The following is an 18,549-nucleotide window of genomic DNA, read 5'->3' on the forward strand; positions in this document are numbered from 1 at the left end:
GGATTTTGTTAAACATTCCATAACCTCCTGGATGGCCTCCCACAATGTGGAACTGCACAATCCCAAATGTCAGAGGTGCCAAGGCTGAGAAACTCTGGCCTAGCAGACTTTTGGGTTGCTCCACTTTCAAGAAAAGTTATTACTGCTATCTCTCATTTAATCTCTAAAGCACTAGTTCTCTAATATGACTGAGATTAAGAATCACATAGAAAGTTCTTTAAAAAGAAATAGGAAAAAACAGATGCCTGCATCCACTGCAAATCTAAATGAAAATCTTTCTAGGTAGGGCTAGAAATTTGTACTTGAAAAAAGTTCTAGGCCGGGTGTGGTGGCTCACACCTGCAATCCTAGCAGTTTGGGAGGCTGAAGCGAGAGAATCGCTTGAAGAGTGATTTTGTTTTTAGTAGAATCTCCGTCTCTACTAAAAACAAAAATGAGCTGGGCGTGGTGGCGTGCGCCTGTAATCCCAGCTACTAGGGACGCTGAAGCGGGAGAATCTCTTGAACCTGGGAGGCAGAGGTTGCAATGAGCCAAGATCATGCCACTGCACTCCAGCCTACATGACAAGAAGAAAACTCCGTCTCAAAAAAAAAAAAAGTTCCAGAAGTAATTCCCATGTAGCCTATTTCCTGACTGGCATTTGTGAAAACTGCTGCTATTAAATTAATGAGTCTACTTCTAATCAGCATTAGAGAACACCCTGCTCCTATACTCCTACCAAAGACCATAGCCAAGCTAACTGCTGTTGAGCATTTCTGAAAGCCAAATGGAGAAATACATTAGTGAAGAAACATGTAGTACATCTAGTCCTTGGCCATCAGAAAACTTGGCTCAGAAAAGATTTGTTTTTACTAAATTGTAATGCATTGTTTTGTGTTCATTGTCACTGAAGAACAAATTTGTTTATTTATTTGTTTATTTATTTATTTATTTTGAGACAGAATCTCACTCTGTTGGCCAGGCTGGTCTTGACCTCCTGACCTCAGGTGATCTGCCCACCTCAGCCTCCCAAAGTGCTGGGATTACAGGTGTGAGCCACTGTGCCCAGCCTTCAAGAACAAATTTTAACATGGTCGTTTCCAGCATATTATTTTATTTGCTATAGGGATGTTATTTAAGAAAGTACTGTATCTTTCAATGATTTTATCTACTGTATCTCTCAATGTCTAAAGAGAAGTGAATTAAGAGTTGAAGAAGTACTTCTTCCCAATAAATTGCTTTATATTTCCACATAAAACAGTAAAAATTATACAACTACTTGTAACTTTTTTCTTTCCTTTGGCTGCAAGGCTATTCAGGGACAAATTTATAGTTTAGTGAGAACATGTGGCATATGAATGTGCTTACGTTATGTTTTTCTTGATTCTGTTACTGCTATAATACTTCACATTAATACTGTAAGTTGCAACAGTCCACTGTGCAACAAGATAGTAAATAAATGAATATCTTCTACAAAGATAACTTTACAAGTGAGTAAGCAGCATATTAACATAATGTTTTAAAATTGAAGTAACATTAAAAATTATTTGCGGCCAGGCGCAGTGGCTCATGCCTGTAATCCCAGCACTTTGGGAAGCCAAAGTGGGTAGATCATGAGGTCAGGAGTTTGAGACCAGCCTGGTCAACACAGTGAAACCCCGTCTCTACTAAAAATATAAAAATTAGCCTGGCACAGTGGCACGTGCCTAGAGTCCCAGCTACCAGGGAGGCTGAGGAAGGAGAATCACTTGAACCCGGGAGGTGGAGGTTGTGGTGAGCCAAGATCACACCACTGCACTTTAGCCTGGGCAACAGAGCAAGACTCTAAGTAAAAAAATTATTTGCTATTATATCAGCAAGATATTAATGTTCTATTTTTATAAACCCTAAAATTATTTTCTCAACCTTAAAAAGTTGTTTACTAAAATGGACAGTTAAAAATGTCTTTCCTATAAAACACTACAGGTTTACAAACTTTGAAAAATCAACCATAGGCCAAATGCTTTCTTAAAATTCTACAGAACTCTGAAATATGTATTTGTTTAGTATTTAAAAAAATTCTGTGGTATATTTAAATCCATCAATTAGTTATATAAAAATATGTACTTGCATAGTCAAATTTTCTGATCCTATAAAATATTTAAAGTATGTATCACAAATTATAGGTTGATATTTACAAATACAATTACTGTAGCAAATGCAATTATATATTAGAACATAAAATATGAGAACTTATCACTTCAAAGTTATATTATGTAATGCCACTTACATTCGACATTTTCTGGAAATTTTCTGTGAGTATCTTTATAAGTATCTAATGCTTTTTGGTAGTTACCTATAAACAAACAAGAGAAAAATATAACATATTAGCAAATTATAGAAACTAACAGGATTCAGAAAAATATTAATTTTAACTGACATACTGGCTATTTAATGGTTTAATAGAAAGGTTTCATGTTTTATATACCACTCAATATAACTTTTAGAAGAAAAATGTATAGATAAAATAAATTTGACATAAGGGTTAAAGCAGAAGTAAATGGGTGATAGTTGAAATTTAGCTTCTTCCTTTTTTTTTTTTTAAGAGACGAGGTCTTACTCTGTTGCCCAGGCTGGAGTGCAGTGGCTATTCACAGACACAATCATTATGCACTACAGCCTATAAAATCCTGAGCTGAAACAATCCTCCTGTCTTAGCCTCCAGAGTAGCTGGGACTACAGATGCACATTGCTGAGCCTGGTTCACTTTAAATATTTTAGTGGCAAAAATTAAGATCCACTCACTTTTCTAAAAAAGATTATTCCAGATGAACTGACAAATTTAAAAATAATCTAAGTTATATACTTATAGTAATGTCAATGTCATTCATTTAGTTGGAAAATATTTAAGATGTTTTTATAGTTTTTTTGGGCTGGGCGTGGTGCTCACTCCTGTAATCCCAGCACTTTGGGAGGCCGAGGTGGGTGGACCACTTGAGGTCAGGAGTTTGAGATCAGCCTGGGCAACATGGTAAAACCCCTTCTATACTAAAAATACAAAAATTAACTGGCCATGGTGGCGCACGCCTATAATCCCCGCTACTGGGGAAGCTGACACAGGAGAATCGCTTGAACCCAGGAGGTGGAAGTTGCACTGCACTGAGATTAGTGCCACTGCAGCCCAGCCTGGGTGACAGAGCAAAACTCTGTCTCAAAATAAATAGATGAATGAATAAATAAATAAATAAATGTTTTTGTGTTATTAATTTTTTTTTTTTCCAGACAGAGTGCAGTGGTGCAATCTCGGCTCACTGTAACCTCCAACCTCCGTCTCCCAGGTTCAAGCGATTCTCCTGCCTCAGCCTCCCGAGTAGCTGGGACTACAGGCATGTGCCACCATGCCCAGCTAATTTTTGTGTTTTTAGTAGAGATGGGGTTTCACCATGTTGGCCAGGATGGTCTCGATCTCTTGACCTCATGATCTGCCTGCCTCAGCCTCCCAGAGTGCTGAAATTACAGGAGTGAGCCACTGTGCCTGGCCTTTACGGTTTTTTAAACATTAAAAAGTTTATAGAAAGCAATTTATTTTATAACAAAATAATTTAGTTTCACGTAGCAGCAAAGAATAGGAAAAACGAATTTGGGTCAAAGATCTTTCCTAAAATCTTAGCAAATGAGTTATAAATTTCTCTGGGCCTCTCTCTACAAGAGGGATGAAATAGACAGGAAGCATCTGACACAAAGCCAGTTCTCAATGCTAGCTGCTGCTTCTAATCTGTACTTCCATAACTGAAGCAGGCTATGTCTTTAAATAATTTAGAATAGTTCATATGTGTATATATATATATATATACTTTCTATATGACTGACGTTGAAATGAACATAGGCAATTGAGAACTCATGTTGATATAAATTGAATGTATATGTTATAGTCATGTTGTATATCCAGTAAGAATTACAGATCCCCCCTAAAACGATTTGAAGCATACACTGAGTTATGTATTAAAACGTTTCTGAAGGTGCTCACAGAGATAAAGAAGGAAACCTCCCGCAAACTGGGTGAGAACAAACTGCCAACACTTTCAAAACTTGTGCTTCCCTCTTCCCTTAGATTGAATACTTTCTTTTCCTGGGTCATTTTTATGCTCTACAAGAGGGATTATAAATTTGTTAACATTTCTCTCCCAGCTTGATCTTTGACATTTTATGCATATTATTCACTTCACAGTTAGCCTAAAACTAATAGCATCTCCATCCTTCAGGACATGTGTCATCAGCAAGAATTTAATACAAGCAGTAACAAAACACAAACCAAGATAGCTAGTGATCTTTGGTATAAAAAACATATAGTCGCACTTGTCTCAGCGTGAGCTTTTCTCAGGCTTCACAAATGTCATAAATTTGGCCGAGCACACAGGACATTTACAACCGAGTAGAAAATGGTCATATAATGTATACAGTATGCCCATTTTTTTCCTGTGGCTAACTTGTGAAAATGATTACATGTTAAGTTTGAGAAATAATAAATCTGTTTTTAAGACAAGTATTGGAATACATGATTAATATCTACTTTGTAAGCACAACTTTTTTTGTATGTAGTAATTATTGTTTTTCACACAATGCTTTGAATATGTACAGTTATAAAAAGTTGGTGTTTTAATAAGCAGATATGCAACTGGAACACATTTATATGCATGATTACCTAGAAGGAAAGAAGCAAAATATCTATAAAATGAATAAAACGAAAGCATTTACCACTTCTTCTAAAACAACTAGCTACCATCAGCTGCCATTTCACTTGTGTAGGCCTATAAAAGAAATAAATGAGATGAAATTAGATATAAATCTGTGATGCTCAGTTTTATAAAGCTATGTATCTATTATTTTATATTACTTTTTGACCTTTTGTTAGATCATTTTTATTACTGAAAACAGCAGATATATAATTTCCTTCAGTATTGTCTGTCATATTTATATTAAGACATATAAATTTAAGTGTTCTTCAAAGTTCCTCTAGTTCATACCTTTATTTAGATATTCATATGAGAACCACTTAACCTGTTCGGTTAAAAACCATTGCATTCTACTTTAAACTTAAAGGATCATTACTTTTGCTATAATCTTTTATCATAATACTTACACTTGCTTGCAAATTTAGTACCTGAGAAGCAATTTTTGATCTAGTGTTTGAAGAATCAGGCTTCGACTAAAGAGAGAGTAAAAAAAATCTACTAATCCCTTTTTGTCCCTTAAAAAGAAATCAAATTCTTTTCTAAAATAAATAACCACAACCGGGATTTCTAAATACTTCTGTTAAAAATATCTCAGGATGGCAAGATATGAAGAAAGAAACACCTAGGGAACAATTTATGCTTGTCTCATGTTTTTGAATCTCCTTTCTAAGTAGAAGCCGGATGGCTTCAAAGAAAACCTCAGTTCCTACTTGATTTGATGGCAAACCTACCAGCTTTGGAATCAGATAGATCTGGCTTTAAATCACAGCCCTGCTACTGGGGCAAGTTACTTAACTTCAAATCCATTGCCTACACGGCCACCCACTGTGATCTAAATAAAATACATATCTAACCACATTACTTCCCTCCTTAAAGCCTGTTACCTCCCTTCCACCTACATGCTAAATCCAAGATTCTAACCCAGTTTATCTACTTTCTAGATCTTTTCTGCCTCTCCAACTCATCTTCCACCATGCCTTGCTTAACATTTCATGTTATAGCAAATTCACACAGCAGCACGGACTTCCCTGTATCCCCTGCATTTGCTAGACTCCTGGCTTTTGTATACACCACCACGTCTGCTTAGAGGGTCATTCCAACCTCTTTACTCTCTGCTAATGCCACACGGATAGACTGTTCCATATGCTCTCCTAACACCCTAGAATCACTTAGCATTGCATTTACCATGTGGTATTATTATTTATGTTTCTGAATATATTACCTTCCTTCCTCCATAAAGGTAACTATCATGACTTCTAACACTGTCAATCTAGCCTGTTTTTGAACTTTAAATGAATACAATCATATAGTATGCAACTTTTTTTTTTTTTTGGAGACAGGGTCCCAGTCTGTCACCCAGATTGAAGTGCAGTGGTATGATCTGAGCTCACTGCAACCTCCCCTTCCCAGGCTCAAGCGATCCTCTTGCCTCAGCCTCCCAAGTAGCTGGGATCACTGGCGCACACTGCCATGGCAGGCTATATTTTATTTTTTTTAAAAGATATTTTGCCATGTTGCCAGGCTAGTTTCAAATTCTTGAGCTCAAGCAATCTGCCTGCCTCATCCTCCCAAAGTGCTGGAATTACAGGCATGAGCCACTGCACCTGGCAGTATGTATCCTTTTATTAACTGCTGAATACTGAGATAGTCTTCAGATACCATACAGTTTACCTACTTAAAAGACACAATACAATGGTTTTAGTGTATTCTTTAAAATTATGATAAACTATATACAACATAAACATTTGCCAAAATTTACCATTCTTAGGTGTACAATTCAGTGGCATTTATCACACTAACAATGTTTGTGCAACCATTACCACTATTTCCAAAACATTTTATGACACCAAACAGAAACTCTGCAACCATTAAACAGCAACTCTTCATTCCCCTTCCCACAATTCCCAGTAACTTCTGATCTACTTTCCATCTCTATAAATTTGCCCATTTTAGACAGTTCATGTAAGTGGAATATTTGTTCTTTTGTGTCTGGCTTCTTTCACTTAGCTAATGTTTTCAAAGTCCTTCCATGTTGTAGCATGTAACAGAACTTCCTTTTTATAGTGGAATAATATTCCATTTTATGTATATACAGTGGTCCCCCCTTATCTGTGGTAGATATGTTCCAAGATCACCAGTAGATACCTGAAACTACAAATACTACTGAACCCTATATATACTGTGTTTTTTCCTATACAAACATACCTATGATAAAGTTCAATTTATACCTTAGGCATGGTAAGAGGTTAACAACAATAACTAATAAAACAATAAACTATAATAGAATTATGTAGATGTGGTCTCTGTCTCTCTCAAAATGTCTTATTATACTTTACTGAGGGTAACTGAAACTGTGGAGAGCAAAACACTGTATAAAGGTAGACTACTGTACCATGTTTTGTTTATTCATTGTTGATGGACACCTGGGTTGTTTCTACCTTTTGGCTACTATAAGTAATGCTGAGGCTACTTTTGGCTATCGTAAATTGAAAGTTGAGGCTCAAACAGATCAGATACTTACACAAACATGTGTAAGTATCTTACTTATCTTACATGTTTGTGTAAGTATCTGTTTGAGCCTTAGCTTTCAATTCCTTTGGGTATATACTTACTATACACTGAAAACTACACAACATTGTTGAAAGAAATCAAAGAAGACATAGATGGAGAAGCATGTGTGTGCTTGAATTGGAAGACTTAATATTTTTAAGAAAACATACTACTCAAAGTGATCTATAACGTCAGTGCAATCCCTATCAAAATCTCAATGGTGTTTTTGCAAAAATAGGAAAACTCACCCTAATATTCATGCAGAATCTCAAGGAACCATGAATAGCCAAAACGATTTGAAAAAGAACAAAGTTGAAGAACTCATGTTTCCTGATTTTAAAATTTGCTTTAATGCTACAATAATTGAAACTGTGTGGTACTACTGCAGAAGAACAGATATATACACCAAAAGAATAGAATCTAGAACCCAGAAATAAATCCTCATATATATGGTAAATTGATTTCCAACAAAGGTGCCAAAAGGTGCCAAGCCCACTCAATGGAAAAGGGACAGTCTCTTGCCTCCACAGCTAAATTAATCCCTATTTTATTCTTTTTGATACCATTGTAAATGGAATTTTTTTCTCAATTTCCTTTTTGGATTTTTCATTGCAAATGCATAGAAATACAACTAGTTTTGTAGGTTAATTTTATATCCTGCAACTTTGCTGAATTTGTTTTATTATTATATCTAAAATTTTTATGTGGATTCCTTAGAGATTTTACATATAAGATCATGTCATCTGTGAACAGGGTTAATTTTTACTTCATCTCTTCCAACGTAGATGTCTTTTATTTCTTTTTCTTGCCTACCTGCTCGGGCTAGAATTTCCAGTACCATGTTGATTGGAAGCAGTGTAAGTGGGCATCGTTGTTTCTGATCTTAAGAAAGCAAGCTTTTGGTCTTTCACCATTCAGTATCCTGTTAGCTGTGAGTTTCCATACAATACTTTATCATGTTAAGGAAGTTCTTTCTGTTCCTGATTTGAGTATTTTTATCAAAAAGGGGTGTTGAATTTTGTCATATGCCCTTTCTGCATTAATTGAGATGATTACGTGAGTTCTTCCTTCATTCTATTCATGTGAAGTATTAAATTGACTGATCTTCATATGTTGAACTATCCTTGCATTCTGGGAGTAAATTCCACTTGTGAATGATGTACTTCTTTTACTATGTGGCTAAATTTGGTTTGCTAGTATTTTGTTGAGTATTTTTGCATTTATATTCACAAAAGACATTGGTCTGTAGTTTTCTTGTAGTGTCTTTGTTTGCCTTTGGGATAAGGATAATGCTGGCCTAAATGACTGAGTTAGGAAGTGTTTACCTTCTCTGCCTAAATGACTGAGTTAGGAAGTGTTTACCTTCTCTTCAATGTTTAGGAGAATTTGAAAAAACTGGCGTGAATTTTTCTTGAAATGTCTGGCAGAATTCACCAGTGAATCCATGTAGCCCATGGCTTTTCTTTCTTGGAATATTTTTTATTATTGACTTAATTTCCTTACTGGTTATAGGTCTACGCAGATTTTTTATTTCTTCTTGAGTTGGCTTTGATTGATTGTGTTTCTACATATTTGTCCATTTTATCTAGGTTATCTAATTTGTTGAGGCAAAGTTTTCTTATAACTCTTTTTATTTCTGTAAAATTAGTAGTGAGGCCTCCACTTGCATTTCTAATCTTAGTAATCAAGTCTTCTTTTTTTTGTTAGTCCATCTAGCTAGAGATTTGTCAATTTGGTTGAGCTTTTCAAAGAATCCATTTCTGGTTTTGTTGATTTTCTCTACAGCTTTTCTATTCTCTTGTTTTATTTATCTCTGCTCTAACTTTTATTATTTCCTTCCTGATGCTAGCTTTGGGTTTAAAGTGCTCTTCTTTTTCTAATTCCTTAAGGTGTTTAGTTAGGTTACGAACCTAAGATCTTTCTTCTTCTTTAATGTACTTACAGATATCAATTTCCCTCTTAGGGCTGCTTTTGCAGCATCTTGTAAGTTTTAGTACATTGTGTTTCATTTTCACTTGTCTCAGGTATTTTCTAACTTCCCTGGTGATTTCATATTTGATCCACTAGTTAAGAGTGTGTTCTTTACTTCCACATATTTGTGAATTTTCCAGTTTTCCTTCTGTTATTAATTTCTAGTTTCATTATATTATGACAGAAGAAGATAATTTGTATGACTTCAATCTTTTCAATTTACTAAGTTGTGGCCTAACCCATGGTTTATCCTGGAGAATGTTCCATGTACACTTAAGAATGTATAATCTCCTGTTGCTGGGTTCAGTGTTTTGTGTATGACTGTCAGGTCTACCTGGTTTATAAACTGCTTAAGTCTTTCTTTTCTTTTCTTTTTTATTTTTTTTTTTGAGACGGAGTCTCGCTCTGTCGCCCGGGCTGAAGTGCAGTGGCCGGATCTCAGCTCACTGCAAGCTCCGCCTCCCAGGTTCATGCCATTCTCCTGCCTCAGCCTCCCGAGTAGCTGGGACTACAGGCGCCGCCACCTCGCCCGGCTAGTTTTTTGTATTTTTAGTAGAGACGGGGTTTCACCGTGTTAGCCAGGATGGTCTCGATCTCCTGACCTCGTGATCCACCCGTCTCGGCCTCCCAAAGTGCTGGGATTACAGGCGTGAGCTACCGCGCCCGGCCTTAAGTTTCTTTTCTTTCTTTTTTTTTTTTTGAGACGGAGTCTCGCTCTGTCGCCCAGGCTGGAGTGCAGTGGCCGGATCTCAGCTCACTGCAAGCTCCGCCTCCCGGGTTTACGCCATTCTCCTGCCTCAGCCTCCTGAGTAGCTGGAACTACAGGCGCCCGCCTCCGTGCCCAGCTAATTTTTGTATTTTTAGTAGAGACGGGGTTTCACTGTGGTCTCGATCTCCTGACCTTGTGATCTGCCCGCCTCGGCCTCCCAAAGTGCTGGGATTACAAGCATGAGCCACCGCACCCGGCCAGTCTTTATATTCTTATTTATCTTCTGTGTGAGGTTCACAGAAGGCAACACACATTTTTGAAACTATTAAGTCTCAAACTAATATTGAGGTCTATTTCACCCTTTAATTATATCAATTTTTGCTTCATATATTTTGGGGCTCCTCTGTTGGGTTTTTAAGTGTTGTACATTTTTGCAGTAATGAACCTTTTACCAATATATAGTGTCATTCTTTGGCTCTTGTAACCTTTTGTGACTTAAAGTCTATTTTGTCTGGCAATAATACGGCCTCCCAGCTCTCTTTTGGTTACCATTAATATTTGTTTGGAGTATCTTTTTCAATCCTTTTGCTTTCAACCTCTTTTGTGTCCTTATATCTAAAGTGCATCTCTTGTAGACAGTATGTAAATAGACTCTGATTTTCTTATTCAATCTGCTAATTTTTTCTTTTAATGGGAAAGTTTAATACATTTATATTTAATGTGATTATTGACATAGAAGGATTTGCTTCTGCTGTCTGTTTCCTGCATGTGTTATATGTTTTTTCTTCCTCAATTCTTCCATTACTACCCTTTTTTGGTATTTTGGTGATTTTTTTTACTGTACTATTTCGATTTTTAGTTATTTGCCTAATAATTTTTTATAGTGTACTATTTGATTTTTTAGTTATTTTCCTAATGATTATCTTGGGTATTATAATTAATATCTGAAACTTATAAGCATCTCACTTGAACAATAAAAACTTACTATTTTATTTTATTTTATTTTATTTTATTTATTTATTTATTTATTTATTGAGATGGAGTCTTGCTCTGTCACCCAGGCTGGAGTGCAGTGGTGCAATCTCTGCTCATTGCAACCTCCACCTTTCAGGTTCAAGCGACTCTCATGCCTCAGCTTCCTGAGTAGCTGGGACTACAGGTGCCTGCCACCATACCCAGTTAATGTTTGTATTTTTAGTAGAGACGGAGCTTTGCCATGATGGCCAGGCTGGTCTTGAACTCCTGACCTCAGGTGATCCACCTGTCTGGGCCTCCAAAGTGCTAGGATTACAGGTATGAACCAGCACGCCTGGACAAGATACAGAATTCTTGGTTGACAGTTTGTGTTTTGTTTGTTTGCTTTAAAATTTCAGGACTTTATATCATTCCATTGCTTTCTGGCCTCCAAGGTTTCTGGTGAGAAATCTACTAATAATCATACTGAGGGTCCCTGTATGTGATGAGCTACTTTTCTCATGTTGCTTTTGAGATTCTTTGTTTTTGGATAGTTTGATCATAATGTGTCTCATTGTAGATCTTTTAGGATTTCTCCTACATAGAGTTCACTGACCTGTGCAGACTTCTGGATTCATGTCTTTCCTCACATTTGGGAAGTACGGCAATAATTTCTTCAAATAGTCTCTTTCCTCCCTTTTCCTCTCTCTTCCCCTTCTGGAATTCCCATACTGCCTATATTGGTCCACTTGATGGTGTCTTATAATAATAATCATCACAATCAATATTAAAGAACATTACCTAATGCTGCTTAAGAATGGAATTACATTAAGTGGACCAGTCAGAACTGGGATTTCTTCATATTTTAATACATGATTTATGAATGTAAAGAAAATAAAAGACAACAGTTTAGGCTTAAACCAATTGTCAAAAACACCATATTACTAAGAACCATAAAAATCTAAGAGATACAGCAAGGCGAGGAGTTTCTACGGTAAAGAAATTTAATTCGGCCGGGCGCGGTGGCTCAAGCCTGTAATCCCAGCACTTTGGGAGGCCGAGACGGGTGGATCACGAGGTCAGGAGATCGAGACCATCCTGGCTAACACGGTGAAACCCCGTCTCTACTAAAAATACAAAAAAACTAGCTGGGCGAGGTGGCGGGCGCCTGTAGTCCCAGCTACTCGGGAGGCTGAGGCAGGAGAATGGCGTAAACTCGGGAGGCGGAGCTTGCAGTGAGCTGAGATCTGGCCACTGCACTCCAGTCTGGGCGACAGAGCGAGACTCCGCCTCAAAAAAAAAAAAAAAAAAAAAAAAGAAATTTAATTCAACTACATGCCAAGTTGACATGTAAAGAATAATTAAAGAATACATAAAGAACTGTGACATAAGAACTAATACTCTCACTTCTCAAAAAGCCTACATTTTATTGTAGCAGTAGAACTTACAGAACAAATCAAAGCTTAGCATGTAAAAAAAAGAAAATGTGAAAATTAAGATATATGGTGTAGAAAACAAACGCTCAAAAGAGATGTAACATAATGAATGTATATTGAATAAATTTGTCACTGAGAAGGAGATTAACAGCAGGTGCAAGTGGAAGTTTATAGGAAAGTAGGGAGAGAGAAATGTTAGGAAGGTTTCTAAAAAAGGCTTCTATATTCTGGGAAACTGAGGCAGAAAATACATAGGGGAATTGAAGAGATCAGAGAAACAGGAGGGAGAGAAATACTTAAGACTGATGAGCAGTGCTCATTATCACACAGATTTGTGTGGCATCAATTCACCTGGTTACACAATTTACCTCTGACAGTGCTTCACAGCCTGTGTAAAGGAATGGAATCAATGGCTAGAATAACCTAAGAACTGAAATCTCTTGGAATAAATGGGGTAGTAAAGCAAGAGAGAGAGAAGAAAAACAGGAATGTTAGCAAGAAAGGGCAAAGATGTGGCCAACTAAGCAATCTAGTATGGATAAGCTCAGAATTAAAGTCAGAAGGAGGCTGAGACTGCAAGATAAGGGGAAGGTCAAGAGGGGAAGTCTCAATATCACCAAAGAAAAATACACTGGAAAACAGGGAGCCTGGAAGTTGGAAAGATAAGAGGTTATGTTCAGACAGCTGGATATTGTACCTTAAGATTTTATTGCTATAGGCTGGGCGCAGTATCTCACACCTGTAATCCCAGCACTTTGGGAGGCTGAGGCAAACAGATCACTTGAGGTCAGGAGTTCAAGACCAGCCTCACTAACAAGGTGAAAAACCCCATTTCTACTAAAAAAAAAAAAAAATTAGCTAGGTGTAGTGGTATGTGACTATAATCCCAGCTACTCCAGAGGCTAAGGCAGAAGAATCACTTAAACCTGGGAAGCAGAGGTTGCAGTGAGCTGGGATCACGCCACTGCACTCCAGCCTGGGTGACGGAGCAAGACTCTGTCCTCCATCTCAAAAAAAAAAAAGAGGAAAGATTTTATTGGTGTAAATGTGTTAGTAATAATCACAATCAGATGAGTCAGGTGACTGAACTACAGAGAGGGTAAAGATCAATGGAGTTAGGGAGGTCAAAACTTGTGGGGCTAGAATACTGATGGAATGAAAAGCAAGAATATAAGCTAGACTAGGTAAGGGACTGACTGTTAATCAACATCTCACATTTAGAAATAGGAGTTAAAAATGGAACAGTGGCAGACTGAGCCTCAAAGAAGGGAGGGTCTTGCATGAGCTAACGGCTAATGTTAGAGTAGTATTACATGTAATTAAAAAGCTTACAGTGTATTACTGAAATAGCTTTAATCTTAAAGATGTAACTAAAACTATCTCCTCATCCTTGGTAATTAATGTTATAATTCTCAAAAAAAAATTTACGTGAAATAAATATCATAAAAATGAATTGCCTAATACAAATTCCAAACAGAAATTATTTTACTTATTAAGCATTTCTTTATCATTCAAATCATTCAAATTATTCCAAGGGACATTTGATCTTAAAATTCAAATGGCCAAATACAAAGCAGATGATGATGTATTAAAATTATTTTTGAGTGGGCGTGCCCAAGATGGCTGAATAGGAACAGCTCCAGCCTCCAGCTCCCAGCATGAGCGACACAGAAGATGGGTGATTTCTGCATTTTCTACTGAGGTATTGGGTTCATCTCACTGGGGCATGTCAGACAGTTGGTGCTGGTCCGTGGGTGCAACACAACCAGCAAGAGCTGAAGCAGGGCGAGGCATCGCCTCACCTGGGAAGCACAAGGGGGAAGGGAATTCCTTTTCCCAGCCAAAGGAAATTGAGACACACAACACCTGGAAAATCAGGTCACTCCCACCCTAATACTGTGCTTTACCAAGGGTCTTAGCAAACGGGACACCAGGAGATTATATACCACACCTGGCCCAGAGGGTCCCACACCCATGGAGCCTCCCTCATTGCTAGCACAGCAGACTGAGATCTAACTGCAAGGTGGCAGTGAGGCTGGGGGAGGGGTGTCCACCATTGCTGAGGCTTAAGTAGGTAAACAAAGCCACCAGGGAAGCTCGAATTGGGTGGAGCCCACCACAGCTCAAGGAAGCCAGCCTGCCTCTGTAAACTCTTCCTCTGGGGACAGAGCATAGTTAAACAAAAAGCAGCAGAAACCTTGGCAGAGGTAAATGCCCCTGTCTGACAGCTTTGAAGAGAGCACTGGATCTCCCAGCACAGAGGCTGGGATCTGAGAACGGACAGACTGCCTGCTCAAGCAGGTCCCTGACCCCTGAGTAGCCTAACTGGGAGACATCCCCCATTAGGTGCAGACCGACACCTCACAGGGCAGGGTACACCCGAGACAAAGCTTCCAGAGCGAGAATCAGACAGCAATACTCGCTGTTCAGCAATATTCTATCTTCTGCAGCCTCCGCTGCTGATACCCAGGCAAACAGGGTCTGGAGTGGACCTCAAGCAAACTCCAACAGACCTGCAGCTGAGGGTCCTGACTGTTAGAAGGAAAAATAAACAGAAAGGACATCCACACCAAAATCCCATCTGTATGTCACCATCGTCAAAGACCAAAGGTAGATAAAACCACAAAGATGGGGAAAAAGCAGTACAGAAAAGCTGGAAATTCTAAAACTCAGAGTGCCTCTCCCCCTCCGAAGGAGCGCAGCTTCTGGCCCGCAATGAAACAAAGCTGGACGGAGAATGACTTTGATGAGTTGAGAGAAGAAGACTTCAGACAAACTTCACTGAGCTAAAGGAGGAATTACGAACCCAGCGCAAAGAAACTAAAAACCTTGAAAAAAGATTTGACAAATGGCTCACTAGAATAACCAATGCAGAGAAGTCCTTAAACGACCTGATAAACATGAAAACCATGACACGAGAACTACGTGACAAATGCACAAGCTTCAGTAACCGACTCGATCAACTGGAAGAAAGGGTATCAGTGATTGAAGATCAAATGAAAGAAATGAAGTGAGAAGAGAAGTTTAGAGAAAAAGGAGTAAAAAGAAATGAACAAAGCCTCCAAGAAATATGGGACTATGTGAAAAGACCAAATCTACATCTGATTAGTATACCTGAAAGTGATGGGGAGAATGGAATCAAGTTGGAAAACACTCTGCAGGGAGGGTATCATCCAGGAGAACTTCCCCAACCTAGCAAGGCAGGCCAACATTCAAATTCAGGAAATACAGAGAACGCCACAAAGATACTCCTCCAGAAGAGCAACTCCAAGACACGTAATTGTCAGATTCACCAAAGTTGAAATGAAGGAAAAAATGTTAAGGGCAGCCAGAGAGAAAGGTCGGGTTACACACCAAGGGAAGCCCATCAGACTAACAGCAGATCTCTTGGCAGAAACTCTCCAAGCCAGAAGAGAGTGGGGGCCAATATTCAACATTCTTTTTTTTTTTTTTTTTTTTTTTTTTTTGAGACGGAGTCTTGCTCTGCCACCCAGGCTGGAGTGCAGTGGCTGGATCTCAGCTCACTGCAAGCTCCGCCTCCCGGGTTTACGCCATTCTCCTGCCTCAGCCTCCCAAGTAGCTGGGACAACAGGCGCCTGCTACCTCGCCCGGCTAGTGTTTTTTTTTTGTATTCTTTTAGTAGAGACGAGGTTTCACCGAGTTAGCCAGGATGGTCTCGATCTCCTGACCTCGTGATCTGCCCGTCTCGGCCTCCCAAAGTGCTGGGATTACAGGCTTGAGCCACCGCACCCGGCCCTCAACATTCTTAAAGAAAAGAATTTTCAACCCAGAATTTCATATCCAGCCAAACTAAGTTTCATAAGTGAAGGAGAAATAAAATCCTTTACAGACAAGCACATGCTTAGAGATTTTGTCACCACCAGGCCTGCCCTACAAAAGATCATGAAGGAAGCACTAAACGTGGAAAGGAACAACAGATACCAGCCATTGCAAAAACATGTCAAAATGTAAAGTCCATCGATGCTAGGAAGAAACTGCATCAACTGGCGAGCAAAATAACCAGCTAATATCATAATGACAGGATCAAGTTCACACATAACAATATTAACCTTAAATGTAAATGGACTAAATGCTCCAATTAAAAGACACAGACTGGCAAACTGGATAAACAGTCAAGACCCACCAGTTCGCTGTATTCAGGAGACCCATCTCACATGCAGAGACACACATAGGCTCAAAATAAAGGGATGGAGGAAGATTTACCAAGCAAATGGAAAACAAAAAAAAGCAGGGGATGCAATCCTAGTCTCTGATAAAACAGACTTTAAACCATCAAAGATCAAAAGAGACAAAGAAAGCCATTACATAATGGTAAAGGGATCAATTCATCAGGAAGACCTAACTATCCTAAATATATATGCACCCAATACAGGAGCACCCAGATTCATAAAGCAAGTCCTTAGAGACTTACAAAGAGACTTAGACTCCCATACAATAATAATGGGAGACTTTAACATCCCACTGTCAACATTAGACAGATCAACGAGACAGAAAGTTAACAAGGATATCCAGGAATTGAACTCATCTCTGCACCAAGCAGACCTAATAGACATCTATAGAACTCTCCACCCCAAATCAACAGAATATACATTCTTCTCAGCACCACATCGCACCTATTCCAAAATTGACCACATAGTTGGAAGTAAAGCACTCCTCAGCAAATGTAAAACAGAAATTATAACAAACTGTCTCTCAGACCACAGTGCAATCAAACTAGAACTCAGGACTAAGAAACTCAATCAAAGCCGCTCAACAACATGGAAACTGAACAACCTGCTCCTGAATACTACTGGGTACATAACGAAATGAAGGCAGAAATAAAGATGTCCTTTGAAACCAGTGAGAGCAAAGATACAACATACCAGAATCTCTGGGATTTAAAGCAGTGTGTAGAGGGAAATTTAAAGCACTAAATGCCCACAAGAGAAAGCAGGAAAGATCTAAAATTGACACCCTAACATTACAATTAAAAGAACTAGAGAAGCAAGAGCAAACACATTCAAAAGCTAGCAGAAGGCAAGAAATAACTAAGATCAGACCAGAACTGAAGGAGACAGAGACACAAAAAACCCCTCCAAAAAAATCAATGAATCGGAGCTGGTTTTTTTAAAAGAGCAACAAAATTGATAGACCACTAGCAAGACTAATAAAGAAGAAATGAGAGAAGAATCAAATAGGCGCAATAAAAAATGATAAAGGGGATATCACCACTGATACCACAGAAATACAAACTACCATCAGAGAATACTATAAACACCTCTACGCAAATAAACTAGAAAACCTAGAAGAAATGGATAATTTCCTGGACACTTACACTCTCCCAAGACTAAACCAGGAAGAAGTTGAATCCCTGAATAGACCAACAGCAGGCTCTGAAATCGAGGCAATAATTAATAGCCTACCAACCAAAAAAAGTCCAGGACCAGACGGATTCACAGCCGAATTCTACCAGAGGTACAAGGAGGAGTTGGTACCATTCCTTCTGAAACTATTCCAATCAATAGAAAAAGAAGGAATCCTCCCTAACTCATTTTATGAGGCCAACATCATCCTGATACCAAAGCCTGACAGAAATACAACAAAAAGAGAATTTTAGACCAATATCCCTGATGAACATCGATGCAAAAATCCTCAATAAAATACTGGCAAACCGGATCCAGCAGCACATCAAAAAGCTTATCCACCATGATCAAGTGGGCTTCATCCCTGGGATGCAAGGCTGGTTCAACATACGCAAACCAACAAATGTAATCCAGCATATAAACAGAACCAAAGACAAAAACCACATGATAATCTCAATAGATGCAGAAAAGGCTTTTGATAAAATTCAACAGCCCTTCATGCTAAAAACGCTCAATAAATTCGGTATTCATGGAATGTATCTCAAAATAATAAGGGGTATTTATGACAAACCCACAGCCAATATCATACTGAATGGGCAAAAACTGGAAAAATTCCTTTTGAAAACTGGCACAAGACAGGGATGCCCTCTCTCACCACTCCTATTCAACATAGTGTTGGAAGTTCTGGCCAGGGCAATCAGGCAAGAGAAAGAAATCAAAGGTATTCAGTTAGGAAAAGAAGAAGTCAAATTGTCCCTGTTTGCAGATGACATGATTGTATATTTAGAAAACCCCATTGTCTCAGCCCAAAAAGAAGCAACTTCAGCAAAGTCTCAGATACAAAATCAATGTGCAAAAATCACAAGCATTCTTAT

At 38.4% G+C, this 18,549-nt stretch overlaps 1 protein-coding gene across 8 annotated transcripts in view; it reads right to left on the minus strand.

Annotated features, from left to right (window-relative positions):
- IFT88 (intraflagellar transport 88) overlaps nucleotides 1–18,549 on the minus strand; it is a 128,426-nt gene that overhangs the window by 35,249 nt on the left and 74,628 nt on the right. For all 8 annotated transcript variants that reach the window (XR_746746.2, XM_030922308.1, XM_010352976.2 and 5 more), the window contains 2 exons: nucleotides 4,714–4,766; nucleotides 2,249–2,314 (listed from right to left, as the gene is read on the minus strand). Coding sequence is in view for 7 of the 8 variants with exons in the window: in XM_030922308.1 (XP_030778168.1) it covers nucleotides 2,249–2,314; nucleotides 4,714–4,766 (119 nt within the window). In the remaining variant the exon portion in view is untranslated. The remainder of the gene's footprint in view (nucleotides 1–2,248; nucleotides 2,315–4,713; nucleotides 4,767–18,549) is intronic.

Source organism: Rhinopithecus roxellana, chromosome 18, assembly GCF_007565055.1.
Source record: "Rhinopithecus roxellana isolate Shanxi Qingling chromosome 18, ASM756505v1, whole genome shotgun sequence".
In the NCBI taxonomy this organism is placed as follows: Eukaryota; Metazoa; Chordata; class Mammalia; order Primates; family Cercopithecidae; genus Rhinopithecus; species Rhinopithecus roxellana.